We start from the raw sequence: 12644 nt of genomic DNA, 5'->3' as shown, positions 1-12644 counted from the left end.
AGCTTACTCAGTCTCTGCTCTCTCTCTCTCCAAATGTATCATATCCTCTCCACTCCCTTCTCCCCCCAGATGAGTAGTACTCCTTAAATACAGATAGGAGAGGGAAAATGGCGGCATGGAAGGAAAGAAGCAAGCAGCAGAGGGGCAGGGGGGAAAGGGGGAGTTGGGGGGGGAATGCTTGTGAATGACACAGCGAGGGATACAGAAGAGGAAAGGAAGCAGCAAGGCAAGAGAGGAGAACAAAATGAGACAGCAAGGGGAAGAAACAGGCTGCGAAGGGACTGCAAGATAGCAGTATACATTACGAAGAAAATGAAACGGGACAAAAAGAGAAGCTGAGAAAAAGAGAGCATGTTGAAAAGAGAAGAAGGAATAAAGAGACAGAAATAGAACTTCGAGAACAACAAGCAGACGTGCAGGGCAAAAGAGACTTCGGGAATTTCATTAACACTGGGTGATGGTATGAATGCCCCTATGCTGGCCACCATCTCAACACAATAACATTCAGAGAGCATGACTGGATATACAAGGCCGCAGCTTTATTGCCCATACATAATCACAATGACTTCCTCCAGGTACCCGAGCCATTTCATCAATCCTCACACACCACCCGTGTCACCAACACCTCGCTATCTGCCATGATCCAAGCAAGACGGCCATACTTTATCCCCCCCACCCCCCCACCCCCTCCCCAACTTGTTACCAAGCAAGGGAGCCACCCGGATCATCTAATCATTCGGCCCCACCGGCTCGAGTACCCTGCTCCAAGCTGCGACATATTATACAGGGCGAAAAATAAAAATACTCTTCAACTACCAAGCATGATGTTATATAACTGCCATACAAGCATCCATAACACTGCATTAACCAAAGTTTAAACAACAATTAACTCCCCCCCCCCCTTCCTTTATTATATCTGCTTCACTGATATACATTGTGACTCCAGGAATAGGAGAGAGACTTGGGTAGGTGGGCAGGAATGCTGGCTGACCAGGAAAAGGGGTATCTCCTTGGTAAACCCTGGTATTTAAAGGCTGGGCCTCGTCAGTGTATGGTGATCTCTCAGGTGAGTCATCTAATGGTACCTCCCCCCCTTGGCCCACTACTTCCCCCCCTTCAATGACATCACCTGTTTGCCCAAAGCATGGCCTTACAGCAGCTTCAGCGTGTTACGGAGGTGTCTGGTGACCATACCTGTCCCCAGGTCAAGTGAGTGCTGCCGGGGACCTGCCCTGTGCCCTCCTATTTATTAAGAAAATGATTAAAATCAGTAAGCGCGTAAGCAGGATAATCAGGAGTAAGATTTAAAAGCAGCCTGAAAACAGGCGGCTGAGGGGGGATATGATAGAGGTCAACAAAATCATGAAAGGACTTGAACAGATTAATATAAATTGGTTATATACTCCCTCAGATAACAGAAGGACTAGGGGGCAATCCATGAAGTTAGCAAGTAGCTCATTTAAAACAAATCGGAGAAAATTCTTTTTCTCTCAACGCATAGTTAAGCTCTGGATTTCATTGCCAGAAGATGTGGTTGCCGCAGTTAGTGTAACTGGATTTAATAAAGATGTGGATAAGCCCCTAGAGGAGAAGTCCATAAACTGCTATTAATCAATAAAGAATAGTAGCTTGGGATCTATTTAATGTTTGCCTGGGTACTTGCCAGGTACCTGTGACCTGGCTTGGCCACTGTTGGAAACAGCATGCTCGGCTTGATGGACCCTTGGTCTGACCCAGCATGACATATCTTATGTTCTTATGTAAGGTGGGTTTTTAGACTAGATTTGAATAAGGCCAGAGAGGGAGCATGATGCACCGGCTCAGGAAGCCTATTCCAAGCATACGGTGCAGCCAGGTGGAAAGCGTGGAGTCAGGAGGTGACAGTGGAGAGGAATGGTATAGATAAGAGTGTCTTGCCCAGTGAGTGGATTCATAAGGTGAACTAAGTGAAGAGAGGTAGTGAGGAGCTGCAGCGGGAAGGCTCTTATGAGTAAGAGTAGCTTGAACTCTATGCAGAAACAGAAAGGGAGCCAATGTAGTGACTTAGAAGAGGGGTTATATGGGTGTAGCAATACTGGTAAAAGATAAGGCACACAGCAGAATTTAGGATAGATTGTAGTGGAGAGAGATGATTCACTCGGAGACCTGTGAGGAGCAGGTTTCAGTAGTCTAAGCGGGAGGTGAACCATGGATAAGGGTTCTGTTCAGAAAGGAAGGGATGGATTTTATTGATGTTATAGAGAAAGGAATGGCACATTTTAACAGTGTTTCGAATGTATATAGAAAAGGAGAGAGAGAGTGGAGTCAAAGATTGCCACAAGGTTACAGGCTGAGAGGACTGGGAAGATGACAGATACCATCCTCATTCTTTTCAGCACTGATTGTCTCCCTTTTTAAATCCCCTTTCCTAAATACCATGTCTGGGCAAATCAACTTCCCTCACTAGCCAAGGGCTGTAGAGGAAATTCTTAGCACTACTCTTCTGCTGGCAGGGGTAGTCACAAACAGGCCCACAGCTTATCAGTCCCAGACAGGGGACCTAAATTCAAGTCTCCAGCATCACAGTGCTATGGCCAAGCCAGAGGGCCAGCTCCTGAGACATTTTCCCATGCTACTTAATTCAGTTCAGCTTGTCTTTGCCTCTGACTCCACTCCCCTATCAAATTGTCTGGGTTGCTCCACCTTCAAACTTGTTTCTTTTATTTATTTCTTTTGAACTTTTATATACCAACATTCATGTGCAGACAGTACATATCATATCGGTTTACATCGAAACAAGGGGAGCATAAAACGAAAGCCTTACATCAAACAAGGGTTACTGGAACTGGGATCAGATTTAACATATAAATACTATGGTCTTCCTGATATATAGCAGGCAGAAACTAGGAAAGATAGTAAAATGTCATGAGGGAAACTACTCCTCAGTGACCAGGAGCTAATGGACTGAGGTAAAAGTGAGAAGCAAGACATGTCTTGCTTTTTTTTTTTTACTTCACTGATGTGGTATTGTTTTACTAATTCAGCTTATCTTAGATCGCTAGCCTCCCTTCCAGAGGGAGCATAAAGAAACCAATTCACTAAAGTGCACTTTTCAAGTAGCTCGCATTAGCATTAATGTGGACTTTTGCCACAGAAATGTTAATTTAGCTGCATAGCATACGAATATTCAAGTGAGGTTCATGTAGGGTTAATGTAGTTAAGTTCTGGAGTAGTCCCCTGGCATTAACCCAGGGCTCACTATGGGCTATGATGTCTCCTTCTAGCTGACAGCACAGTAAGGCCATGCTTGGCTGCCCGACCCCTCTCTCAAACCCTGTGAGATTGTCTGGCACCATTTCTCCTGTCCATTTAAATAAGAACTCGGCTGCTGATGAGGTAGGTGAGTGGTCTGGGGGCGAGGGTGGAGGTGGATAGGGGCGTCAAATGACTCAGAGGGGAGGGGCACAGCATCTGTCTGGGATGGGGGCTCAGCACAGTCCAGGGAGGCCTTGGTTCTTTGTCCAGGGAATATCACAGCTCTCAGTGGGCCATGCAGCAATCTGCAGCAATAATGGATCAACATTATATCACACAAAACGCCAGATTTAATGTTAATTAGTACATGGGGCATTTTACGTAGCATTTTGCAGGAGATAATGCCCATGTTAAAACCATCCATTAATGGACAGTTTTCATGCTGCTTAGTACACTGGCCCCAAAATCAGGAAAAATTGGTTGCTTCCAATAGATGATAGTCTAATGATCTGATGACGCCTATCTACAAACTAAATACACAGGGCCAGCATAAAAACTTGCAGTGAAGAGTCTCATTTTAACCGAACTATAACAATGATACAGCAAGCTCACAGTATCAGAACAAACCATGCCTGTGATCCATCACTGATCAGATTGGCCCATTCCTTCTTCTTTTCTTTAAACTACCAACAGCTTATTGCATCACACTTTTTCTTGGCAGGGAGTACAAGGAAAACAAGACCAAATATGTAGAAGCAGTGATCACCAAACATTCATATAAAAACAGCTGCCAAACTATCACAGGCTGCATTAGACTAAATGATCTTAAGAGCTTTATACCTCATTGGAAAAGCACAGCCAGATATATTCAAAAAGTCATAGTCAATCAAACAGGGGAGAAGTGGCAAACAGAGGACATGAGATACCTTCTGGACATTCACGCAGGAACTTTATCAGGACAACAGATAACACCACACCTCTAACTGCCCACGAGGAGATGTGGCAGGCATAACTTAGGGACCTTGCTGCTGGGATAAGCACGGCTATCATGGTGGCTAAGCAGCACCCTGAAGCAGCAAAGGTAGAATGGACAACCTGGAAGGCCCTAAACTGCTTCTGTACCCAAGCTGGCAGGTAAAGAGCTGTCACGGCAAAATGAGAATACTCTGCCATGCCTGAGACCATTGCTTAAGGACAGCCTCTGCACACTGCAGGATCTTGCTTGGGCCAATTCAAGAGAGCTGAAATGTGCTCACCAGTGGAAAGAAATATGTTGTTGGTGGATGGACACAAGAAGGAGATGATCTACAAGCAAGGTATCACATTGCATGGATGACTGCTCAGTGCTCTATCAGTACCAATAATTTTTACATGACACAGAATGAATATTGATGTCGTATTTTCATGATATAACATCTGCACCTTCCTTAAAGACACACTGTCAAACAAGTGCAGAGTTTGAAGTTGGGCAATAAAGTACTGCTTATTATTAACTGATTTATTTTAAATTTATATTCCACCTTTCATTAATACTTCAAAGCGTATTACATTCAGGTACGAGAGGAATTTCCCTATCCACAGAGGACTTACAATCTAAAGGGCTCATTCTCGAAGCCGAGGTATTGTTCCCCAAAGGAAAAAAGCAGGGGAGTCACAAAGCTATGGTAAATAACCCTGACACTTTGAGACTCCCATGGTGGTAAATGACCTCCCCACACATACACTTTTACAACACACAGCGGCTGCCCCGGAACTGTGGGGCTACCATTGCTTAAAGGGGCCAACGGCCCTGTGTAAGTCCCCGCCCCCCCCCCCAACTAAAAGTAGCCAAAAACCTGAGGGGTCTGCACAGACTTCCTGTTCCATCCCTAACGCCCTCTCACCGCCACCCTTGGAGGCAGCTATTGCTCAGAAATAAAAAGAAAATAGTGTAAAAGACGGCACCAGGCCCCACCCTCAACCTCTCCCCTTCAATCAAAACTCCAGCCCCGGCACCTGGGACCAACAATCCTCAGGCCCCTATCCTTAATCGTAAATGATTCCCTGGTAGTCCAGTGGTGGCCTGGAGCACCCCGTAGGCTTTAGGCCCAGTGGCCGCCATTTTTAAACATGGCATCAGCCGGTCCTTTGTCAGCACCATTTTGAAAAATGGTTGCTACTGGGCCAGGCCTGCACAGAACCACCAGGGATTCATTTGTGAGTAAAGAATGGGGCCTGGGGGTGAAAGTCCCAGCCTCCGGGGGCCGAATTTCTTGATTCAAGGGGAGGGGCCTAGCATTGACTTAAACTTTAATCTTTTTAAATTTTTGATCAATGGCCATCTCCTAGTGTGGTACGGGGTCTGTGGCTACTTTCCGGGAAGGAGACTTAATTGGGGCCATTGACCCCTTTAAGTCAGGGCCTCGGGAGTATCAAAATATGCATTAACGTTCCGATGCTCCAAGGGAAAGCTAGTTGTAACTCTTGAGTTGTAGCTAATTTCAAATCAAATATGGCTTGTGATTTTTTTCAGAAAGCCACATTGATTTGCATCGTTTAAGGTATTTATGAGCACATTGGTATGAATTTGCATGTTAATCATCTCATTTAAATACACACGGTGTCAGGGACAGATTCATACATGGTATTTCAAATACCTCGCGTTTTCTCTAATGCGGCTTTGCGAATGAGCTCCTAAGTTTGTACTTGAGGCAATGGAGGATGAAGAGATTTGCTCAAGGTCACAAGGAGCATTATTGGGATTTGAACCTTGGTTTCTTTGGTTCACAGCCTGCTTCTCTAACCATTAAGACTCCTATTTGCTACATTTGATAATTACAGTTGAACTCATCCATGAATGATCAGTGAAACTGTATATTCTCAAACTAAAATGATACTGACAATGACAACAACATGAATAGCTAGGTATAAGCCCTCATTTACGTACCTCTCAACTTCTGGTCTTAAGGTCTTCTCCCTTTCCAGCATGGCAATTATAAGCTTTCCCCATTCTTTCTCTATATCATTTGGATGGTAGCCCTGAGGAAGTCTGAGACGCCCAAACTCTATCCAAACCTTTAGAAAAAGGAAGTTATCATCGTTCAAAATTTTACAGATACAATACAAACTGATAAAACACTTTCTGGAGGTTAACCCTAGGCCTGTATGGTTAGAATTCAGTAGTGGGAAGAGCCAGTGAAAATCAAGGCTCAGCTTCTAGCTTATCACTTCACACTCTCACGCTACAGAGGGAAAGAGTTCAAGTACAACTCAAACAGGCCAATGCAATATCATCACGTAAAAAAAGTGTGTCCAAACTGGGTGCATGTTTTTTGAATGCGCGCACACCCACCTCTCCTGGGCAATTGGTACAATAGGAAAATGAGCTGCTGCGCTAAAAGGGACAGGCAATGGGTAATTTGTGCATCCCTAGTGCTCTGCATCAGATGCCCAGGAGACATGGCTGTGCGTCCACAACAGCCTGGCCAGAGCTCCCTCCCCACCCCTCTGGCAGGGCTGTTCCCGACTGGTCCTTTTCACTGACATGTGACAGTGAATGCACCAATCAGCAGTAAGTGAAGGAGTGAATAAATCAATATAAAGTGGGGTTCCAACTGGGCGAGGCTTTGGGGATGCTGCTTTCTGTAGTTCCCCCAATGAGGAACTACAGAAAGCAGGATTTTTTTGTGTGTTTTTTTCGATGAGCCCTTGAGCGCGGCATGCTTTAATGCCAGCTCACAGGCAGGCATTAAATTTGCCGCATTAAAATGGGCGCCTTCGCCGTGCAGCAATATTTAGCATCGCAGGGTAATAGCTAATAGCCTCATCTACATGGAATTTGCACATAATGAGCGCTATTACCTATGCCCTCGATTGGACACATATTTTGGACTTGCTAATCTGCATACCACCTGGAAATTATTTTATCCTCTGATAATTATAGTCAAACCGATAGGTTGAATAGCAATAAAACTTACAATCTCCCATGAGAATTTCATGAATGGAAATTCCACATCATAAACCATATTATACTTAATGTCGTTTTTGTTACCGAATGATTATGGCACCCTCTATGTAAAGTATGATCTATATTTTCTTTGTTATATGTGCCTTATTGAAAACCGTTATGATGGTAAATAACAATGACGGTATATAAAAACGTTCAAATAAAATAAATAAATAAATAAATATTGCATTGGGGGTTATTTTAGTGTGTCTAAAATGCACATCCAATAAAGTGCTGCTTGGTGCACTAGCCTGAGCGCACTATATTGCATCAGCCTCAAACTGTTTTCAAGGTCACACCCATGGGCCAGCATAAAAGTAGCACAGGAAGAGACAATAGCACACTTCATCCTGTAGGCAAAATCCATACACGGCAAGAGAGTAAGGGGGGAGGCGCGAACATGTGAACAGGATAAGGAGAAACAAATAACTACTAAAAGCTTACCTCCAATAATTTATACAAGTGCTTAATTCGTACTTTTTCTGTCTCCTTTGGAGGAATTTCTGTTTCTTTAAACTGCAAATACTGGTTATAAAGTGCCTACAGTGAAATGGAAATAACAGGGAAGATCACCATTATCTACTAAGTCACTTAGGAACAAAATGTTTCAGACAATTCAAATGGCCAGTTATAATAATCATAGAAACAGAGAATATGGCAGTAGACGAATATCACCAATCTCATGAAGTCAGCTTATTTTTGTTGCAGTACTGCAGAATCTGCTTACAGCGTAACTTTAAAACAAGTACACGAGCGCCCATATATAGGGGTATATGAGCGCATAGCAACATGCGCTGAAATCTTATATCCTGCACACAGGAATGTGCACATCTTATAAAATAGGCCTTGCAAGTGTATGTGTGCAGCTAATTTTAAGCAAAGACACAAAAAGCTGGGAGAAGTCGGCATTTACACACACAAGTGAGTAAATTTTAAAACATGCATGTGTGAAGGAAATGACCAGTAACCAGTTCATCCACCAGTTTGCCCAGTCTATATCTAGGTCACAAAGACTCCCCTGGTTCTTTAGCCTGCACTTCCCACTGTTTACTAAGACACCTCAAGCGTTTCATATGTGCCTAAAAACAGTTTATTGAGACTTTCACCTGAAAGTATAGTTGACAGAAATGAACTGGACGTGCAACACATTCACCACACTACTTATGCGATCTTTTGGCCCTGCCCCAGAATGCCCATGACATGGCCCCATTCTGCCCCCTTTTTACTCAATGTGAGATATTTGCATATCAGAATTTGTGCGCACATGTGGCAGGTTTATAAAATTGATCAGAGAAGCGCATGTGCTAGATGCACTCGCATCTGCGCATTTTGGCACACATATCTTTTTTAAAATTCACCTCTGATCTTTACCTTCGTTTACTCTCAACTAAAGATTCTCTCTACTGTTACTGTTTTTGTGTCCACCACCTACTACCAGGGGGCTATCAGAGATGTGCATTCATTTAAAATGAAAGTGTAAAATGTAACGAATAAGGCTAATTTGTTTCATTCAGGGGTCCCTGAACCAAATTTGGAATCCCTGAATGAAACAAATCTTATTTGTTTGCTTTGTTTTAAACTAATGCATCAGGCCTAGGTTTAGGCCCGAAGCCAGATCCTCGCCTACGGCATAGGCCGAGACCCAAAGCAGGGGCCATGGCCTAGGCTTGAGTGCAACACCAGGACTTGGTGGAGGCATGGGCAGACGCCGGAGCCTCAGCTGAGATCCCCCCCCAATTTTTTTTTTAAATGATCTGATCCATTCAGATATCCGACAAAGGTCGGGTCCCGACACCAGGGCCTCAGACTAAGTCAGGGCCTAGACCCAGGCCCGACACCATGACCCGACCCGGAGGTCAGGGCCCGATGCCAAGGCCATGAACTCAGATGCAGGCCCAACACCATGACCTGATCTGAAGGCCGGGTACCGATGCCAGGACCTTGGCCTAGGGAAGGGCCCAGGCCCAGGCCCGATGCTGCAACCAGACGCGGAGGTCAGAGGCCCAGTCATGGGGACTTAGTTTGGACTCAGGCCCGATGATGCAACCCAACCCAAAGGCTGGGTCCCAATGCAGGGTCCTCGGCCAAGGCCAGGGCATGAACCCAGGCCTGCTGCCATGACCTTACCAGGAGATTGGGGCCCAACACTTGAACTTCCACCCAAACCCAGGCCCAACTCAACGACCCACTCGAAGGTCATGTTCCAACACCAGGTCATAGCCCCAGACCCAGGCCTAAAGCCGGGGTCTCAGCAGGAAGCCAGGTCCTGATGACAGGGCCTTGGCCCAGGGTGAGGCTCAGGCCTCAGATCCCAGGCCTGGGAGCTCCTCTTCTTGGGTCCTCCTCTTTGTTTGGCACCTGAAAGCCACATGACGCCATCAGTTGGGGGTCACACCGGAGTTAATTAACTCCAGTGCATTCATCCCAGCAAACGGTGCCATTTTGATGTATGGAAATGCCATACAATGCCATATATCAAAATGACACCGTCCACTGGAGTGAATGTCCTGGAGTTAATTAACTATGGCACAACCCCAGTGGACAGCGTCATTTGGCTTTTAAGTGCTGAAGAAAGAAGAGGACCCAAGAAGAGCAGCTCCTAGGGATGTGCTCAACCCTGGGCTGAGGCCCAGATTTCGGGACCTGGCGCTCTTGGCCAAGGACCCAGCATCAGGCCTGGATCTGGGCCTAGGCCCTGGCATCGGGACCATTCTCCGGGTCGGGTCACAGCGACGGGCATGGGACAAGGCTCTGGCCTAGGCCGAGGCCCAGGTGTCAGGACCTGGCCTTTGGGACAGGCTGCAGCAGAGGGAGGCTCAGGCATTAGGACCTGGCCTCCAGGTCGCGTTGCAGCATTGGGCCTGGGCTGGAGTCCCGGTGTTGGGACCCAGCTCTGGGCCAGGCCATGTGGTTAGACCTGGGTCTGAGCTCCGGCCTAGGCCGAGGCCCAAGTATCAGGCTTGGGTCTGGCTGAGGCTGAGGAGTCAGCCTTGAGTAGGTTGAGGACGCAGTGAACTACCGTGGCCTCTGCCTATGCAAGTCCAAGGCTTCGGCCTAGTCCTAGCCGGCAGATCCCAATCAGACAGAGTAAGTGGGGGCCAGACAGAGAAAGGGGGGGCCTAGGCCCAGATCCAGGCATTTTTCCGGGAGGGTGGGAGGGAGGCCTCATTTTTGTTTTTTGGCCGTTTTGGGGGGGTTTTGTTTGATTTGTTTTTTTCACACAAATGAAACAAATCAAGCAATCCAAGAACCGAATTCGTGGGGAAAAAATCTCCCAAAAACAAACCAAAAATAAAAACAAATGTTTTTCCTTACACATTCCTAGTGGCTATTCCATGCATTGACCACCCTCTCTGTAAAGAAATATTTCTTTCTGGTAATCCGAAGTCTACCCCTTTCCAGAACTTTCTTTCCACTGAAAAAAGCTTGTTTCTTATGTATTATATCTAGGGACCTTCATTTCAGTTTTTCTTTTATTTTCTCTTTTCCACCAATTTTTCTCCTTTAACGCATGCGAAAACGCCTTTAACGCATGCGATAGCACCATATCGTATGGTGCGATGCAAATCCGAAAAAGAGGAGGAGTTAGGGGCGGGAGTGGGCTGGGTTTGCCAGTCTGCGAAGTGCTATCGCACATACTTAACGCTGATATTAACTACACCTTTTTCAGTAGTGTGATAGCTTGCGTTACGGGGCAGTAAGGTGTTAGCGCATTTCGCGATGTCTCCTGAAAGGCCTGTTTTAGTAGATTTGAAGGAGAGAGCACTGTTCTTTTCATATGTCTCACGTTGAATGTCAAACCCCCTACACTAATACCTAAACCTCACCTCAAGTTACTAGGTAGGCCTCCCATAGGGATACAAATACTTATCTAGGGAGAGGGCATTATGGCTAGTCAATCTTAGTCAGTCTCTCTCTCTCTCTCTCTCTCTCTCTCTCTCTCTCATCTCAGATCAGGTAATTTTAAAAACAGAAGGAATGGCATTATATCTCAAAAAATATTAAAAATTACTATATTTATCTATATATATATTTTTTGGACAAATGATTTAAGAATCTTGAACTTTCGATATTGAGCCCTGAATAAGTCAGGTTAAAAGACTGTTCATTAACAGCAAGGGATTTCACACATTCTCTGAAATTTGAAATTTGGTTTTGGTTCTCATCTCTGTTGGGAGCCTAGAAGCCCTAGAAATAAGACTAGAAGATAAAGTGACAGAGTCAAAAAACAGGCCTACCACTATTTTGAAGAATCAAAGCAATGCAGCTATTTTAAGTAAGAAAAGCAAGTTTACTAGTTAAAAATATGACATATGAAACGTAAACCAGTCAATAAAGTACTATAATTTCATTATGCTATATTCTATTAAATGGCATTTAGCTATTAACATTTGCATATTGACCTGTGGATTTTATTCTTAACTATATTAAAAAAAAAATCAGCACTGGTTCTAATTTAAATTTTTACACTACAATGCAGACAATTTGTGTACAGAGCCTTACCTTCAGTTCTACAGGATTATTAGGAAATGTTCTGTCAGACATTACTGTGACATGGTGCCTGATCCACTGGATGAGGTAGTTCACCATATTCTGGTATTCGATCCACTTCACTTCAACATCCTACCATAACACATCAATGTTAAGCAAGTTGAAGCACATCTTGAAACAGACACTCTCGCTGTAACTTCATAGGCTTGGTTTTAAAATATATGCTATTCTTCACAGGTGCAGTTCTACTACCACTATTCAGTGTAATTAAATAATGTTAACAGTTCTACTGATGCAAATTCCTTAGACAGTGTTGATTATGGTAACTGAACTTTCAAAAAGGAATAGTAATGATTACGACTGCCCATTTGTTGCTGATTACAGCAGTAGAACATTTTACAACCTGTTTTAATCCATGGCTCATGCAGCCTTTTCTGTATGAAGATCATGACTATTGCTTACTTCTTTACTAACATATAATAGGACATACAGTAAGCAGATCCAGTTCAACCCATAGCAGTTCAACAGTGGCATGACTGCTTTGTGGTTCCAGGAATGCACTGGGATAATCCACACTGAGGGGCAGTTACAACCCTAAACAGCACTGAGCAGACCAAATGGACCATTTACTATGTTACTATGTAATAGATGTGCTCACTCACAGATTGGTCAGACTCCCTTGCTAACACAGAAAGCAGGGTTGCTTACCTATAATAGTGTCAGACCTCCTGCATGCATAACATCATCAGATGAAGCCCGGCATGGGAGTTTGACTTCAAAGTTTCTCGCCTACTCGGCATGTGCAGCATGCTATACCCCCACATGTCCACGTGGGTTCCCTTCCATTATTTGGCTTAGACTTGAAGACGCCAACCCCAAAGGGAGGTGGGCAGATTTTGTGAAGCCTTGCATTCTAATGACCTCAGAAAATACT

The 12644-nt window shown here is 44.7% G+C and overlaps 1 protein-coding gene across 1 annotated transcript in view; it reads right to left on the bottom strand.

The window, feature by feature from the left end:
- The window catches only part of DST (dystonin), a 925809-nt gene that overhangs the window by 474900 nt on the left and 438265 nt on the right, over positions 1-12644 (bottom strand). Inside the window, 3 exon segments of the mRNA XM_029595689.1 lie at positions 6161-6288; positions 7664-7759; positions 11723-11842. Of these exon segments, the coding sequence (XP_029451549.1) occupies positions 6161-6288; positions 7664-7759; positions 11723-11842 (344 nt within the window).

The sequence above is a fragment of the Rhinatrema bivittatum genome, chromosome 3 (genome assembly GCF_901001135.1).
Source record: "Rhinatrema bivittatum chromosome 3, aRhiBiv1.1, whole genome shotgun sequence".
Lineage (NCBI taxonomy): Eukaryota > Metazoa > Chordata > Amphibia > Gymnophiona > Rhinatrematidae > Rhinatrema > Rhinatrema bivittatum.
The sequence above is the reverse complement of the archived record's forward strand: the minus strand, read 5'-3'. Positions and strand labels throughout refer to the sequence as shown.